Source organism: Cebus imitator, unplaced genomic scaffold (assembly GCF_001604975.1).
Source record: "Cebus imitator isolate Cc_AM_T3 unplaced genomic scaffold, Cebus_imitator-1.0 Scaffold158, whole genome shotgun sequence".
NCBI lineage: Eukaryota > Metazoa > Chordata > Mammalia > Primates > Cebidae > Cebus > Cebus imitator.
This window is the reverse complement of record NW_016107473.1, coordinates 4,587,766-4,606,464: the sequence shown is the minus strand read 5'-3', so window position 1 is coordinate 4,606,464 and position 18,699 is coordinate 4,587,766. Positions and strand designations below refer to the sequence as shown.

The 18,699-nt window shown below is 39.5% G+C and overlaps 1 protein-coding gene and 1 pseudogene across 1 annotated transcript in view; both read left to right on the top strand.

The window, feature by feature from the left end:
- The window catches only part of LOC108314615 (UDP-glucose:glycoprotein glucosyltransferase 2-like), a 68,186-nt gene extending 55,709 nt beyond the window's left edge, over positions 1 to 12,477 (top strand). Inside the window, exons 12-13 of the mRNA XM_017543576.2 lie at positions 1,645 to 1,771; positions 12,245 to 12,477. Coding sequence (XP_017399065.1) covers positions 1,645 to 1,771; positions 12,245 to 12,267 — 150 coding nt within the window. The 3' untranslated portion in view covers positions 12,268 to 12,477. The remainder of the gene's footprint in view (positions 1 to 1,644; positions 1,772 to 12,244) is intronic.
- Positions 1,795 to 5,231, top strand: LOC108314616 (annotated as a pseudogene).
- Positions 12,478 to 18,699: the final 6,222 nt, after the last annotated feature.

Here is an 18,699-nt window from a genome sequence, read left to right as displayed (position 1 = left end):
GCCCTGTGAACTTCCCTGCAGTCTTGTTTATATGGGCATAGTTAGCACTACCTCGGCAATGTTGGCCCGCCTCTATATTGGCGGACTCTCTCTGTAATGCCAGGTTGCCTCGGCAACGGCAGGCAGCCTCAGCAATGGTGGGTTGCCTTAGCAACAGCAGGCTGCCTCAGCAATGGCGGACTAGCTCCTTGTTGGTGGAGTGCCTCGGTAATGGCGGACGACCCACCCCCACAGAGCTGGACCGTCCCGGATTCAGCTGTGCTTGCTGTGAAACTCTCAATCCAGAGAGTTTCTGATTGCTGTTCTTTTGTGGGGGTGGGACCAGCCGAGCCTGATCACCTGGCTCCCTGCCTCAGAGCCATTTTTTTTTTCTTTTTCTTTTTATCCCAGGTGTTCCAGTCGCCTGTTGAATGGGCTCCGGGATCTGTTTCCCGTGTGGCGACCTACTGTGCCGGCTTAAACAGCAGCTTTGAGATTCATGGCGCTTTTTTTGCTCAGGAATGTCCTGGCCTGGCTCCCTGTTCAGTCCCCTCTTTAAACAGATGAATGTGCGGCTTCCCAAGGCTCCAATCACCAGCCAAAAGGGCACCCGGACCAGTGTATTTTGTATGGAAAACCGCCGGCCCGGGCCGCCGACAAAGCAGCTGCGCGGTGCAAAGCAGCCCCACCAACCGAAAGAACCGCGCCGGCCAAAACAGCCTCGCTGGTGACTCGTGGGTCTCCTCTGCCTGGGAATCTCCTGGTCCGTGGGCTTTAAAAATGTGGCATCCACTCACCCTCTGTGCTTTCACTGGGAGCTGCAACTCCAAGCTGTTCCTAAACGGCCATCTTGGATCGAACCCCATTGGGCTTTTTTAAATAACTTCATGAAGTTTATACAGCTCCCATTGTCTTCTGTCTCATTAAATGACAACTCCATTCTTTATATTGCTCAAGCCGAAGGTACTGGTGGCTTTGTCTTTCCTTGATGCCTCTCTTTATTCACAGCTCACATCCAGTATATCAGCAGATCCTATCAGCTGTACCTTCAGATACATCATGTGTCAGATTCTTATCAACCTTCTATAATTTTTGCCTTTTAACTTTTATTTAATTTCCCAAGAAATTCTGCAGTAGTACTCAGTAGTTTAAGCTGATTGTATATTGATGGAACCTTAGAGATTTTCTTATTTTAATTTCTTTGCAGATGAATAAAGATACACATACACCCTACACATAAAACAAATTATGTGATATGTATAGGTCCTACTGTTAGTATAGGATACTATACTATATAATGTAGTATATTCTCTTGTGCCTATAAAGCACACTAGTCTGCTATGTAGTTTTCATAGTGGTAATGTAATTAGATCTTTTGTCAAAACATTTATGTAATTTTTTTTTACAAACTTCCTGTGAGCCATCAGAATGTCTTTCAACAATTTTTATTTAAATTTCTGATTGAGGTATTTGTATTAAGCAATTAATGACTAGTTACATAAGTTGTGATATGTCATTTCACTTGATCCTGTCTAAATTAAACTTTCAGTACTTAGTAGGACTCTGCTTTTTGTAAAATGTATTTTGTTTGCCCTAGTGACACAGCATTGTCCTGTGTTTCCAGGAGCATGGTCTTTCATTAACAAAATTTGCTTAAACTTTTAGTGTAATAATCCCAAAACAAAAGAACCCAAACTAAAGGCTGCTGCCAGAATTGTCCCAGAATGGGTGGAGTATGATGCTGAGATAAGACAACTATTGGATCATCTTGAAAACAAGAAGAAAGATGCAAGTAAGTCATTGACTGTTGTGATGTCTGAACCCTATGTTGCATTAATGAGATTAGGATAGACTACAGACTCATTTCTTAATGAAGTTATCAGATGATTAAGAATTTCTTTTTAAAAGTCTGTGGCATAATTTAAAGATGTATTTTTGTGTAGAGTAAGCTTACAAGTTTAAAGCATAGATAATCTGTTTCCCCATGGATACAGCTTCAGCTGATATCTCTATATAGATAGGTTGTATAACATTAGTTTCCTGACACAAGATGGAAATGGAAAATAAAGTAAAAGGAGTGTTTGTCTCTAAGATTACACTGTATTTCCTAAATGTGGAAATTTCAGCAAGTCCAAAAATTAATAAAAGCCTTACATAGCTAGCTAAAAATGTCACTTTCTATCTCTGAAGTTAATCTCATATATAACACAGGTTTCCCCAGGTGTTCATGGTTCTAGCATGGTCTGGAGAATGACCTGGATTGAATTTGCTTCCATTTCTTTTATGAAAAAAAGAGTGATTACCTTGGTGTTTCATTGCCCTACATAAGTGTTCAACAAATGTGCTGAATTTGTTTTTTGAAGCTGATACAAACTTCTTGATTGCCTCTTAATTGTCTTTCCCTATCATTTTTGCTTGTGTCTCCCTATTCTCTTTTTAAAAGCACCCTGAACTCCTGTTGTGTTCTGGTCAGTGTGTTAGAGACTTTTGCTGGATTATATTTGCTAATACTCTCAATAGTTCTTCCCAGTGGTTCAGAATACAGTTCTCATTTTCCTCAGCTTTACTGTTTAAGGAAGCCAGAATGATTATGTATAAACTTTCTCATATAAACCTGAAATTGTTTCATCTTGACTTATTGTTTTCCTTTAAAAAAAAGTTTTCTTGGTGTGTCTGAAAAGTTCATTATTTATAAGACACCTATGTATATATAATAATTTAGTGTGGCTAAAGGTATCATTTCAGTTCAGAAGGAAGAAATTATTCTGTAAGTTGTATGATATAATTCCTTTTAAAGGTAGAGAAACAGGATGACAAAGGAAGGAGGGAGAAAAGGAGAGAAAGCAAAAAGAAGAAAGGAAAATCACCTCAGCAAAAAACATTTTTTCTTATATATAAGTGTGTCTTATCAAATAAAGAGTTCACAGGTCAATAATAATGAGCATTAGTGAGAATGTTGGAAAGTTAGCATTTTTATATAAGTATACATATAGCAGCTTATGTAAGTTAAGGAAATTTTATATGTATAAAAACTTAAAATTTATATACATTTTGACCCAGCAGTTCACTTCAGGACACTTACTTAAAAAAGAAAAATGATGTGTATATTGGTATGTTTATTATGGCATCATTTTTAACAATGAAATAGAAATCTGTCCATCAATAGACAATTGGTTACATAAACATTGATACAAACAATGGAATATACTGTAGCCTTTCAAGAGAAACAAGGTAAATTTATATTTTTAAGTTAAAAAATAGGTTATGAAGCAATATTTATAATACAATTGATCTCATTTCCATTAAAGAAAAATCATAGGTCTGTATGTTTGTGTATCTATATGGATATAAATAAGAAAGAGGAGTTTTACAAAAGAGATTGTTTTTAACTTAATTTTTAATTACAAATGTAAGATGTATATTTTAAACATTACAACAACATGAAAGTATAAGAATAAAATTGGAAGTCCTCTTTTACTTACTCAAACCTAGAGAAGCAATCATATTTGAGGATTTTTAACCATAATAAGTTTGATGCCCAGTGCACACAGCATGTCAATATGCTGAGACACTGGGTTGCCGCAGAGAAAGAGGTTTAATCATAGGACTGCCAAATGAGGAAACAGAAAGAAAACTCAAGTCTGTGTCTCTGAGCAGTTTGAGACTAGTGATTTTTAAGGGTTTTGGAGGGGGCCAAAGTATGAAGAGCATTGATTGGTCGAAGAGTGCAGAGCAAAGTCATAGTATAGGGAGATGAAGAAACTATATTCTCATGCTGAATTGATTACTTTGTGGGGGTCTTCAGACTGGTTGGTGTCAGCTGTTCTGCTGGAACCCAGAATCTGCTTAGGCAATTCTTAAAAGCTTTATGCTTCTGATATCAGAAATCCTATATACAAGAATAGTGAGGATGCAAATGGTCAGTATCTAGTGCTAAGTAACTTTCAGTTGCAAGGAAGTGGCTCAAAGTGCTGCCTGATTTATAATTAACCAAATTTCTGTCCAGAATTCTTGTTTAACTCTATAAGGATGGCTTCCGATGTGGTGTATTATATTACAAATATAAATATACATTGCAGGTACATCGACAGACACCAAAACTTTACACTTTTTGCAAAATATCTATTTGTCTTATATTAAAAATGCAGCTTTTATGTGGGTGCAGGATTACAATAAGAAAGGCGTACCTGTAGACTAACATAATTCAATAAAAATGTCATTATGTGACAACTTAAAGCAAAAGTAGATGTAGGATCTAAAGCTGGAGAATTTAATGTCAGCAAAGAATGGTTTGATAATGTTAGGAAGGTTTGGATTTTAAAAGTCAAGATAATAGGAAAAGCAGCCTCTGCCAACCAAGAGGCAGCAGACAAGTTCCCAGATGCCATTAAGAAAATCACCTGAGCAGCTCAGGTGGCAAGAGGAGTGGCAGCAGCCAAACAGCCCACCTTTGGTAAGGGTCTCAGTGTGCTGCAGGTTGCAGGCGCTTGGCACACACCCTCCCTGCTGCCAGGATGCCAAGAGGAAGGTCAGTTCCACTGAAGGGGCAGCAAAGGAAGAGCCCAAGAGAGGAGATCTGTGCACTTGTCAGCTAAACCTGCCCTTGCAAAAGTGGAAACGAAGCCAGAAAAGGCAGCAGAAAAGGATATATCTTCAGACAGAAACGTCCAAACAAAAAGGAAAGGAGGAGCAAAGGGAAAACAGACTGAAGTGGCTAATCATGAAAGTAAAGATTTGCTTGCATAAAATGGAGAAACTGAAACCAAGGAGAGTTCAGCCTCCAATGAAGATGAAGAGAAAGAAGCTAAGTCTGATTAATATCATATACCATGTCTTATCAGTGGTTCCTGTCTCCCTTCTTGTACAATCCAGAGGAATATTTTTATCAACTATTTTGTATGCAAGTTTTTAGTAGCTCTAGAAACATTTTTAAGAAGGAGGAAATATCACCTCATCCCATTTTTTAAATGTAAATGGCCTTTTTTAAACAGGTGAAATCATTCACTGGTTATTTTTAGTTATAACCAGAAAATAGTGTGGGATATTGAATTATGGAAGGCTTTGACTATCTTAGGTGTCAGGTTAACATTCCATAGATTGGGGGTTAGTTTTTATATCCTATGATAGAAAGCCAACTAAACAGCAGTATGGAGTCACAGACCTGTACTGAATGTCTTGAACATTTTAAATTACTTTTTTTTTTTTGTACTTTAAGTTCTGGGATACATGTGCAGAACATGCCAGTTTGTTACATAGTTATACACATGCCGTGGTGGTTGACTGCATTCATCACCCCGTCATCTACATTAGGTATTTCTCCTAATGCTATCATGAAGTCATGAAGTCCTTGCCTATGCCTGTATCCTGAATGGTATTGCCTAGGTTTTCTTTTAGGGTTTTTGTGGTTTTAGGTCTTAGGTTTAAATCTTTAATCTGTCTAGAATTGATTTTTTTATAAGATGTAAGGAAGGGATCCAGTTTCAGCTTTCTGCATATCGCTAGCCAGTTTTCCCAACACCATTTATTAAATAGGGAATCCTTTCCCCATTTCTTGTTTTTGTCAGCTTTGTCAAAGATCAGATGGCGGTAGATGTGTGGCATAATTTCTGAGGCCTCTGTTCTGTTCCATTGGTCTATATCTCTGTTTTGGTAGCATTACCATGCTGTTTTGATTACTGGAGCATTGTAGTATAGTCTGAAGTCAGGTAGCGTGATGCCTCCAGCTTTGTTTTTTGGTTTGTGGTTTTTTGTTCCCCCCCGCTTAGGATTGTCTTAGCTATGTGAGCTCTTTTTTGCTCCTATGTGAAACTTAAGGTGTTTTTTTCCAATTCTGTGAAGAAAGTCAATGGTAGCTTGATGGGGGGTGGTGGGTGGTGGGGGATAGCATTGAATCTATAAATTACTTTGGACAGCATGGCCATTTTTACGATATTGATTCTTCCTAACTATGAGCATAGAATGTTTTCCATATGTTTGTATACTCTCTTATTTCCTTGAGCAGTGGTTTGTAGTTCTCCTTGAAGAGATCCTTCACATCCCTTGTTAGTTGTATTCCTAGGTATTGTATTCTCTCTGTAGGAATTGTGAATGGGAGTTCACTCATGATTTGGCTCTCTGTTTGTCTGTTATTTGTGTATAGGAATTCTTGTGATTTTTGCACATTGATTTTGTATCCTGAGACTTTGCTGAAGTTGCTTATCAGCTTAAGGAAATGTTGGACTGAGATGATGAGGTCTTATACAATTATGTCATCTGCAAATAGAGACAATTTGACTTCTTCTTTTCCTAATTGAATGCCCTTTATTTCTTTTTCTTGCCTGATTGCCCTGGCCAGAACTTACAATTATATGTTGAATAGGAGTAGTGAGAGAGGGAGGGCATCCTTGTTTGTGCCAGTTTTCAAAGGGAATGGTTCTAGTTTTTGCCCATTCAGTATGATATTGGCTGTGGGTTTGTCATAAGAGATCTTATTATTTTGAGATATGTACCATTGATAGCTAGTTTACTGAGAGTTTTTAGCATAAAGGGCTGTTGAATTTTGTCAGACACCTTCTCTGCATCTATTGAGATGATCATGTGGTTTTTGTCTTTGGTTCTGTTTATGTAATGGATTACATTTATTGATTTGCATATGTTGAACCAGCCTTGCATCCCAGGGATGAAGCTGACTTGATCATGACAGATAAGCTTTTAGATGTGCTGTTGGATTTGGTTTGCCAGTATTTTATTGAGGCTTTTCGTTTGGATGTTCATCAGAGATATTGGCCTGCAATTTTCTTTTTTAGTTGTGCTTCTCCCAGGTTTTGGTATCAGGATGATGCTGGCCTCATAAAATGAATTAGGGAGGAGTCTCTCTTTTTCTGTTGTTTGGAATTGTTTCAGAAGGAATGGCACCAGCTCCTCTTTGTACCTCTGGTAGAATTCAGCTGTGAACTCGTCTAGTCCTGGGCTCTTTTTCGTTGGTAGGCTATTAATTGCTGCCTCAATTTCAGTCTTTGTTACTGGTCTATTCAGGTGTTTGACTTCTTCCTGGTTTAGTCTTGGGAGGGTGTAAGTGTCCAAGAATTTATCTATTTCTTCTAGATTTTCTGGTTTATTTGCATAGAGTTGTTTGTAGTAATCTCTGATGATATTTTGTATTTCTGTGAAATCAGTGGTGATATCCCCTTTATCATTTTTTATTGCATCTATTCAATTCTTCTCTCTTTTCTTTTTTATTAGTCTGGCTAGCGGTCTATTTTGTTGATCTTTTCAAGAAAAACCAGCTCCTGGATTTATTGATTTTTTGAAGGGTTTTTTTTGTGTCTCTATCTCCTTCAGTCCCGCTCTGATCTTAGTTAACTATTTCTTGCCTTCTGCTAGCTTTTGAGTTTGTTTGCTCTTGCTCCTCCAATTCTTGGAATTGTGATGCTAGGGTGTCGATTTTAGATCTTTCCTCATTTCTGTTGTGGGCATTTAGTGCTATAAATTTCCCTCTACATATTGCTTTAAATGTGTCCCAGAGATTCTGGTACATTGTGTCTTGTTCTCATTGGTTTCAAAGAACATCTTTATTTCTGCCTTCATTTCATTATTTATCCAGTAGTCATTCAGGAATAGATTTTTCAGTTTCCATGTAGATATATGGTTTTGACTGTTTCTTAATCCTGAGTTCTAATTTGATTGCATTGTGGTCTGAGAGACTATTTGTTATTTTCGTTCTTTTGCATTTCCTGATGAGTATTTTACTTCCAATTATGTAGTCAGTTTTAGAATAAATACGATGTGGTGCTGAGAAGAATGTGTATTCTGTTGATTTTGGGTCAAGAGTTCTGTAGATGTCTATTAGGTCCACTGGGTCCAGATCTGAGTTCAAGTCCTGTATACCCTTGTTAATTTTCTATCTTGTTGATCTGTCTGATATTGATGGTAGGGTGTTAAAGTCTACCATTATTACTGTGTGAGAGTCTAAGTATCTTTGTAGGTCTCTAAGAACTTGCTTTATGAATCTGGGTGCTCCTGTATTGGGTGCATAAATATTTAGGATAGTTAGCTCTTCTTGTTGCATTGATCCATTTGACATTGTGTAATGCCTTTCTTTGTCTCTTTTGATCTTTGTTGGTTTAGTCTGTTTTGTCAGAGACTAGAATTGCAACCTCTGTTTTTTCTTTTTTCCTTTCCTTTTGCTTGGTAAATCTTCCTCCATCCCTTTATTTTGAGCCTATATATGTCTTTGCATCTGAGATCGGTCTCCTGAATACAGCACACCAATGGGTCTTGACTCCTTATCCAATTTGCCAGCTCACGTCTTTTAATTGGGGCACTAGCCCATTTACATTTAAGGTTACTATTGTTATCTGTGAATTTGATCCTGCCATTATGATGTTAGCTGGTTGTTTTGCCTATTAGTTGATGCAGTTTCTTCATGGTGTCGATGATCTTTACAATTTGGTATATTTTTGTAGTGGCTGGTACTGGTTGTTCTTTTCTATGTTTTGTGCTTCCTTCAGGAGCTCTTGTAAGGCAGGCCTGGTGGTGCCAAAATCTCTCAGCATTTGCTTGCCTGTAAAGGATTTTATTTCTCCTTTACTTATGAAGCTTAGTTTGGCTGGATATGAAATTTGGGTTGAAAATTCTTTTCTTTAAGGATGTTGAATTTTGGCCTCCACTCTCTTCTGGCTTGTAGGGTTTCTGTTGAGAGATTTGCCATGAGTCTGATGCACTTCCCTTTGTGAGTAACCTGACCTTTCTCTCTGGTTTCCCTTAGCACTTTTTCCTTCATTTCAACCCTGGTGAATCTGACGATTATGTCTCTTGTGGTTGCTCATCTCGAGGTGTATCTTAGTGGTGTTCTCTGTATTTCCTGAATTTGAATGTTGGCCTGCCTTGCTAGGTTAAGGAAGTTTTCCTGGATAATGTCCTGAAGAGTGTTTTCCAATTTGGTTTCATTCTCCCCAACACTTTCAGGTACACTGATCAAATGTAGATTTGGTCTTTTCATGTAATCCCATATTTCTTGGAGGCTTTGTTCATTTTTCACTCTTTTCTCTCTAATCTTGTCTTCTTGTTTTATTTCATTGAGTTGATCTTCAGTCTCTGATATCCTTTTTTCTGTTTGATCAATTCAGCTATTGAAACTTGTATATGCTTCACAAAGTTTTCATGCTGTGTTTTTCAGCTTCATCAGATTGTTTATGTTCTTCTCTAAGCTGGTTATTCTGGGTAGCATTTTGTCTAACCTTCTTTCAAGATTCTTAGTTTCCCTGCATTGGGTTATAATACACTCCTTTAGCTCAGAGAAGTTTGTTATTACCCACCTTCTGAAGCCTGCTTCTGTCAGTGCATCAAACTCATTCTCCATCCAGTTTTTTTCCCTTGCTGGTTAAGGGATGTGATCCTTTGGAGGAGAAGAGGCATTCTGGGTTTTGGAGTTTTTAGCCTTTTTGCTCTGGTTTCTTCCCATTTTCATTGGATTTATCTACCTTTGGTCTTTGAGGTTGGTGACCTTTAGAGGGGTCTCTGAGTGGACATCCTTTCTGTTGATGTTGAAACTATTTCTGTTTGTTAGTTTTCCTTCTAACAGTCAGGCCCCTCTGTGGCAGGTCTGCTGGAGTTTGCTAGAGGTCCACTCCAGACCCTGCTTGCCTGGGAATCACCAGTAGGGGCTGCAGAACAGCAAAGATTGCTGCCTATTCCTTCCTCTGGGAACTTCATCCCAAAGGGTACCCACCAGATGCCAGCCAGAGCTTTCCTTTATGAGGAGTACATAGGCCCCTGCTGGGAGGTGTCTCCCAGTCAGGATATATGGAGGTCAGGGAGCCACTTGAGGAGGTGGTCTCTCCCTTATCAGAGTTCGAACACTGTGCTGGGAGATCCCCTGCTGTCTTCAGAGCTTCCAGGCAGGGACGTTTAAGTCGGCTGAATCTGTACCCACAACCACCCCTTTTCCCAGGTGCTCTGTCCCAGAAAGGTGGGGGTTTATTTGTAAGTCCCTGATGTTCTGCTGCCTTTTTTCAGAGATGCCCTGCCCAGTGAGGAGGGAGTCTAGTGACACAGTCCGCCTGCAGAGGCCTTGCTGAGCTGCCTTGGGCTCTGCCCAGTTTGAACTTCCTGGCGACTTTGTTTACACTATAAAACTGCCTACCCGAGCCTCAGCGATGGCAGATGCCCCTCCCTCCACCAAGCTTGAATGTCCGAGGTCGAGCTTAGACTGCTGTCCTGGCTGCAAGAATTTCAAGCCAGGGGATCTTAGCTTGCTGGTCTTTGTGGGGGGAGCCACCAAGCCAGATCACTTGACTCCCTGGCTCAGCCCCCTTTCCAGGGGAGTGAATGGTTCTGTCTTGCGTTCCAGGTGCCACTGGGGTATGAGTAAAAAAACTGCTGCAGCTAGCTCAGTGTCTTAGTTTTGTGCGGGAAACCCAGGGCTCTGGTGTCATAGACACCGGAGGGAATCTCCTAGTATGCTGGTTGTGAAGACTGTGGGAAAAGTGCAATATCTAGGCCGGAGTGCAGAGGACGGTCCCTAGTGGCTTCCCTTGGCTAAAAGAGGGAGTTCCCTAGCCCCTTGTGCTTCCTGGGTGAGGCGACACCCCACCCTGCTTTGGCTTGCCCTCCTTGGGCTGCACCCACTGTCCAGCCAGTCCCAATGGGATGAATTAAGTACCTCAGTTGGAAATGTGACATCACTCACCTTCCGTATCAATCTTGCTGGGAGCTGCGCACCGGAGCTGTTCCTATTCGGCCATCTTGCCAGCAATCTCTATTCTTCTTTTATCATTTCATTGACTTTTCAAATATCCCCTGAAAATATCAATTAGAATTGTTTTAAATATCACTTTAGTTCTTTTCAGTTCCTTTTTGTTTCCTTACAGTAAGCTACTTTATGTGTTCATCTTTACCCTTTTTTTTGTTTTCCTATTGGTCTTCCTCAAAAACCTAGAGATCTTTGGCTGTTTGTGTTTATATTTAAGAATAAAAGATTAGATTGATCAATATAATAACTGGTGTCGTTTCCTCTGCCAGAGTTTAAATGTGTTTCTTTCTCCAATAGGCTTCTTCCCCAAATGGGAGAGTTAATTACTAATTAACCCATGGTGTACAGCTGGCAGGCCTCCTTCTAGGTGAATGGTCATGGAACAGATCAAAGGCCATCCTATATGCCACCATAAAAGCCCAAATGAGGGTGCCTTACTCAAGAGCAGACACCCACATAAAAATACCTCTTTCTCTCCCTCTCCCACCCTTTATTTCTCCCTTTTTGTCTCTCACTGTCAGAATTGTTCCATTTGCTTTCAAAAATAGACTTCCACTTTTTATCTTAGGATAAATACCAGTCTGTCAGTTTCTCTCCTGGATTCAGAAGAAGAAGAGTGGGGAGCTGACAGGCATGGATTTTCCTCAGACAGTCCATTTAATTGTTTCACTGTCCGACTCACTATCCACTGGAGTTCCTGTTAGTAGCCTCTCCCAGCTTCCTCCATCAGGAAAGCCAGCTCATCATCTCAGCTGTGTATTCTGGGATGAAGTTGTTTTATGCAGTCTATCCCTGTTTCCCATTTCTTGAGATTCATTTATAACTTTGCCCCAACAATTTCTTGTAACCACTTCCCTCATTCTCATTATTGTTTTTCCTTTTTACATTTATTATCTTTTCAGTAGAATTTAGTGAAGAAACATAGTCTGCCATCTTGAATTGTAGAACAGCATGCATTTTAATTAAAATCAGTTGGTATGTGACAGCTTAGTGATGCAGAGACCATTTTGCTGAGTCTTCATCAGAATTGCGCTTGCGTTTATGTAGTACTTAAGTCACTGTGCTATGTTCTCCCATATTAGACAATGGCTATATATTAATATGTCCTCTGCTTTCTGTTGTTCCATTACATTAAGGTTAGAATACTATATTCACTGTGAATAATCTGTTAGTATTCTTCAAGACCTCTTATCTGCCAGGCAGGATACTAGATCCTAAAGATAACAAAGATAAGTAAGGTATGTTCCTTATCCTCATAGCCTCATGGGAGCCCACAGTCTAGGTGGATTTAAAAGACAAGTAGTTGTGATACAATATAATAGACATCACAAGTAGTTTAAAAGATGAGTACAATATAATAGACATCACAGTGTACAAAGAGCTCTTCTCATGTTGTGTAATGAAGCATATAGGTACCGAACTAGCAAGTAAAGGATCCTCAGTCAACATCGGTCCTTCCTCACATGTAAGTAATATTTAAGATAATTTTATGTTTAAGATTCCAGGAACTAAATAAACTTTTCTCCCCTACAGTTTTAACACATGATGAACTCTAGCACTGATTTATATCAGAAGGAAGGTGAAAGCATGACAGGAAATCTTCCGCGTGCAGGAAGTGTGGAGCCACTGCTCAGACTATTTGGAAGTCTCATTAAGATCAGTGACATATTCTTTAATTTTTAAAAATTGTAATTATTTAAAACACATGTATTTAATGTATTGAATAAGTTTAAGTTTTATAATAAATGACCATTGAGTATTTAAAACCTGATTGTTCCTTTTTCCTGATCACCAGTTAAAGTTTGATGTTTTACCAGATAGCCCAGGTACCTGACTAGATGGTGTTTAGCAAACTGTAGCCTTTTATATCTAGTTTTATGTGCATCTACATTTCCTTATTCACAAAATGCATTTAAAATTACAGAAATGCATTTAGGCTTGGTGCGGTGGCTCACGCCTCTAATCCCAGCACTTTAGGAGGCCGAGGCAGGTGGATCACCTGAGGTCAAGAGTTCAAGACCAACCTGGCCAACATGACGGAATGCTGTCTGTACTAAAAATACAAAAAAATTAGCTGGCTGTGGTGGTGGGTGCCTGTAATCCCAGCTACTTAGGAGGCTGAGGCAGGAGAAGTGCTTGAACCTGGGAGGCAGAGGTTGCAGTGAGCCGAGGTCATGCCATTGCACTACACCCTGAGTGACCAGAGTGAGACTCTGTCTCAAAAAAATAATTAAAAAATCAAATTACCTAAATGCATTCAAAATTACAGGAACCCATTTTGTATTTTTTTCCTCCTGAGACAATAGTAAATAATAATTAAGGCCATTTGTACCTTAACTATTGTTTTAACGTGGAAGTAATATTGTTACACAATAATCATTTATCTTAAACCATATGATGTTTTAATCTTATGTGGTATTTGGTATTTGGATTTTTTAATGTTTCTAATTTTATGTCATAAAAACTATTCATCGGTATGTGGGATATATGTGTATTTTTTTTTTAAAGGATGAGGTACTTTTGTGGGAACCTAAGTAAGGATGTAAACACTTTGTTTTCCTGATGTGTACTAACAACAGATGAATAAGACTAGTAAATGTTTAAAAACTATCCAACTATTCTAAAATCATAGGATCATGGGATTGGAAGAGAACTCAGTGCCATTTGGACCCCATCCTGTGAAAAGTCTGATTCATTAGGTCTAAAGCAAGCTTGGTAAATCATAATCATTTAAAAAGCTCTCCAGGTGGTTCTGTAATAAGACAAGTTTGAGAAACATTTAATAGTTTGGCCCCCAGCCAATGTGCCAGCCCCTTTTCTAAGGCCCCACCTGTAAAGCTGAGGCTCAAGCCATCTTGGAAATTCCAGGACAACAGGGAATTCTCTGCCTCTGGAGACAGGCTGGTCCACCTTTAGACAGCTCTGTACACACAGTTCAATCATGAGCCAGAAGCTCACTCCTGTGTGCTCTTCAGAACAAGGCTGATCCTTCTGTATTAGCTGATGGGAAGAGTATTATTTTAATTCTATGGGCTATATTTGACAGAACAGCCCATAGAGTTAAAATACTACTCTTCCCATCAGTTCCATTCATTCCTAATAAGAGAGTGCCTGCCTCTCCCTCTCTCTCTCCCAGTCATCCTTCCTTTGTTGTTTGTGTTTATGTTAAAATGGCCTGCTTTGGTGGAACTAGGTTATTCTTGTGAGTTCACAGTATCTTACAGGGTACTCTCAGAGGCTGGAGCAGTAAGTGGTCCTGGGTCAGCCAACACCATGGTGCTCTCTGCTCACTCCTGGGAGTCAGCTGTAGCTGGAGATTGGTGAGGTAAGACTTTGTAAGTTTCTAGGTCAGGCCAGATGCTCCACCCAGCTACCCAGAGGTCTGCTGCGGTGGCTGGAGCACAAACCCCGATGACTGTAAGATGGTACTTTGCTTTCCTTTGTTACCACCCTGTCTTCACTTCTATGAGAATCTTATAGAGAGAATGATCAGCTGGACAGAGACACTGGATTCCTACTTCTATTAACTACTCCTCCTCCAGTATTCTAGATCCCATATTTTCATGGAGTATTAAGCTAAAATTGCAGAACAATGTAAACAGTCTTGATGGCCCCCCTCCCTGTTTGTATCTTGTGATCTGAGTGGCCAGTTTACGTGTTTCATTTCCAGGTGAGGGATACTTTATATCAGAAAATTCAGATTTATAAATAAGGTATTTCTTTACAGTGAGATATTTTAATTAGATGGCTGGTTTTAAAAATGCTGTTATGTCAAGAGCTCTCATGCATACAAACTGCTATGCCATACAGAAACGTACCTCCTCAGGGACACATTACATCACTGAACCATAGGTCTTGCTTGAGTATCTGGTAACACTTGAAGAGAAAGCTGTTCAGTTCCATTGTCCTGGAGATGCTGAATAAATATAGTCCAGCGGCTTTCACAGTATATTCAGGATCCCAAATTCTGGTTCTCGGCTGCAGGCCCTATGTCAAGTTTTAACAAAAATCAAATCCTGGAAGGAGTGGAGGTCAGGGGGATGGGGGAAACAATTTTCTAACTATGAGAAGTCATATATCTCTTCTTTCTGCCTTCTTAGAAAAAAGTGTCAGACCAGTTTAAGAATGAGAAGCATTTCTGCTTGACCCACAGTGATGTGTGAGCTTTATGTAGAAAGTAGACCCAGAATCTGAGCATTAAGACCATCCAAAGTCTGCATCCCACCTCCAACACTTAGGTCCAAGAGGTTTTATTTTGGAAGTGCCTATCATTTGACTCCAGTTACCCTCAAGTTCCTGGAAAAGAACATAGCTCCTAGAAGAATAGCACCAAATACCTCCAAAATGCACTTCAAGCCATGTCAGCCTGGAATTAGGATAACATCAGGCTTTTATTATTGAACATGTAGTCTGACACAGGTAGGACCTGCCCACAGAAATGCTTGTTGCTCTGTGCCAGATCCTGACTCCAGCACCTGAGAAGCAACCAGACAAGAAACTGCCACTACCCAGAAGAGGCTCCAGGGACCCAGCAGAATACTTTCAGAGGCAGGAGGTACAGGGCAAGTCAGATGAACACGTGGATCATGTGTCTCAGATCCATAGTTTCAGAGATGAAGTGAAAGGTGCTGATGGCCCCATGCTCAAACCAACAAGCAGAAATTATGACCCAGTCATTGTCTTGCCCACTTCTGTTACTTGACTTCATAGATGGAAGGGGCTCCACTCACTTCCAAAGAACCAGTTGATTGGTTAAGATCTCACCTTTGGTAGCAAAGTGAGGAAGAGGAAACATGACCGTCCAAGGCTTTGATGGACAAAGTTCAAATTACAGGCAACTTTGTAAGTTAGAGGGGCTCGATCAGGTGCGCAAGCCCATCCTAGAACCAGTCTTTCTTAAAAGTCTTCAAGTGTTATGGTAATGTGACAGCTGTTCCCCATTTTCTCAGTTTGTTAATCCCATTTACCAAATATAAACTTCTATTTTCTGAGAAATTCTAAGGGAAAGCCTCTTGACTTAAAACGAGTAACATCTTTTTTTTTTTTCAGATGTCTCTGTCTCTCTCACAAGGAGCTGCTCTCCTCTTTTCTTCTATTAAACTTTCCACCACTTAACCAGCCCCCCCCCCAAAAAAAACTATTAACACTTCTGTTGTAAAGATACCAGATTTGGAAAATAATCTTGTCCTCTACAGTTCATAGTTACTTGAAGTTAAGAAGTTTACTTCAATCACATGGATCTACCCAACTATGTAAGGTTTGTATCCTACCTGATGTGATTTTACTTTTAAAATAAAAAGTTTTTATTAGAATTGAAAAATTACTCAGATGTTAAAGATGGGCTTCAAACCAAAACGTTATTTGAGTGACAAAGGTTCCAGACCAACCTTATGTTTAAAGTTTTTAGAAAAAGGAGAGGAGGAATAATTTTCATACTACCTTTAGTGGGAAAGATGAATGTTGAAATAAATGGAACTAATCCTGTAGTAGTGTATATTCTAGAGCATCAGATGGAAACGACTTTCCATACAAATGGCCTGCAACGGACCCCTGATGCGTCATCTTCCTCACGTTGGTATGTAGCTTTTCCTTTGTTTCCCCATGGTCTGCTTCCACCAGAAAACGATTTCTAAAAAGTTTCATCTAAATAAGGCCAGTAATGTAGTAGGTCTCTCTGCCCTGAACAGATTGAATATTTCAACAATTCAACAAATAATTTAAGTACTGACTATGTGCCAAGCTGCCCTCTTCAGGTTACGAGACAGTATAAATGACAGACATGAATATCCAAATGAAAATGTTGTGAAGGGCAAGTGTCAAGACAGACCTAACAAGTAACATTTCAGGATGAAACCTGAAGTAAGAGTAAGCATTAGCCAGGAAGAAGGAGTAGTATGGAAGGAGTTTTGTTCATTTGAGACTGAAAGAAGGCCCATGAGGTTGGAGCCTGGGCGACAAGTGAGTTTATGAACCACGTGAAGAGCTTTTGTTATTTGATCCTTAAGTGCGGTGAAGGGCTAACATCTACTCATTAAATCCTAAACTGCTCGGTGAATATTTTTATGCCTGCATTGTTTCCTAATACTTATTCATAACAGCAGTACTAACTTTTGGGGCAAAAGTTCTAGATTTGCTAATGCTTTTTTTAATTGCACAACACCCATAATAAATTTCCTAATCTGAGGCCCTGTTCTACAGGGAGAGCCCTCCCTCCATTCTACAGTTGCTTAAGTTTCTGCATTCAGTAGGAGGAACAGATGCTATTTTGTTTGCACAAACATTAAACAACCATAGAGTGAAGTCTTTCTACTTTAACTTGAGGTAACAAAGCCACAAACATTGCAGGAAACAAAAATAGTGCAATAGGAGGTATATATGAAGTGACAGGGTATTAATAAAATCCTAAGAAAACCTGACACAGTGAAATGTACATAATTTGTTAAAAGAATTAATCATTTTTTTTTTTATACAGAGTCTGTCACCCAGGCTGAAGTGCAGTGGCATGATCTTGGCTCACTGCAACTTACACCTCCTGGGTTCAAAATGCTGGGATTACAGGCGTGAGCCACCACGCCCAGCCCAAGAATTATCCTTTTAGCAGACACTTTAGAGAGAATTTTTCCTTCTTATACCGGTTTCCCTAAATAGATGTAATTTTGCTCTTAAGTATAAAGATGCTTTAGCTCTAAAGTATCTGTTACAAGGATAATTCTTTAGAGTTAAAGCATCTTCATACTTGGGAACAAAATTACATCTATTTAGGGAAACTAGTATAAGAAGGAAAAATCCTTTTTAACTGTACCTACAAATGGCACACTGTACACAAAGATATACCTATATAAATCTGTAATACAAGGAAGTATATAAATGCCAAGAAGAATTAGAACAGTATGAAATCCACTCAGAAATGCTGCAAGCAATAGTTTCTCCCTTATGCTTTTTAAATATGTTCAATTCTGATTTCCTCAGAACTTCCTTAGCACTAATGTTCCCAGGCTCTTCCAAGTCACAGCTGCCCAGTCCCTGGGATTATCTGTCAGAGGGTTGCTTAGGGAAAATGGACCTGAGTGAGGCCTGGAAATGTGTTCAAAACAGACATGCAACCTGAGTTGTCTGCTGTATGATTTATTAGAAACAGAATCCTAGTATAAGGTAATAAATTAATATGCATATTAAGCTTCTTTTTATCATAGAGGCATTCCCAAAGGATTTGCTCAGCATAAAAGGGTTTGCAGAGTTCAGGGTCTTTGAGGTGTGAACTGTAAGCTGGCATTAAGATTAATTTTTTTTAAAAAAAAGATCATGAGGCACCGATTTGGGCCTCGGGGCAGGGGAGCGGGCTTGGTGCCTGCTCAGTGAGAGCTCCTGAGGCTCCGGGAAGAGGACTTGGACCTCCCTTCCTCTTGCAGTCTCCCTGCAGCCCTCATGCCTGCTGCACGTGTTCATGCTGTTTATCTATCTTCAGACTCAGGCTGGCTGCTCATATAGTGCCACAATGTCACAAGGATTAGGAATTTGGAAGCTTTGAGCTTTCTGGAAAAGTTCTATACACATTTATAGATCCTAGCTCTCCTTGAATCTTAAGAGCTGCAGAATACATTAACTGAGAAGACAGTTCCTTTTGTTTGTAGTTGGACATTTGATTGAGATAGGCTACAGTGTCCTCCCTCCCAACTTAGGGCCTTAACAGGAATGTGCAAATAGGATATAAAAGAGGAAATCTTCAGACAAAGCGAATTTCGGTGTTATATTTTAATAGTACTGAAGAACTGTCCACTTTTTAAGTCCTAGGACTTTTGGGGGTTAAGAGATTTGAGTCTTTTCTGCTTTGTGTGCTCTGACCTTCACTGTCAACTTGTGTAAACGAAGAGCCCTTTTGTCACCTCAGTCACTGACTTTGCATGAAGCAAAGTTGGAAATAGACTTCTAAGATGGACTTTAAGAGTTTTATTTTCAAAGATGACAAAAATGAATCAAAAGCAAGGAAA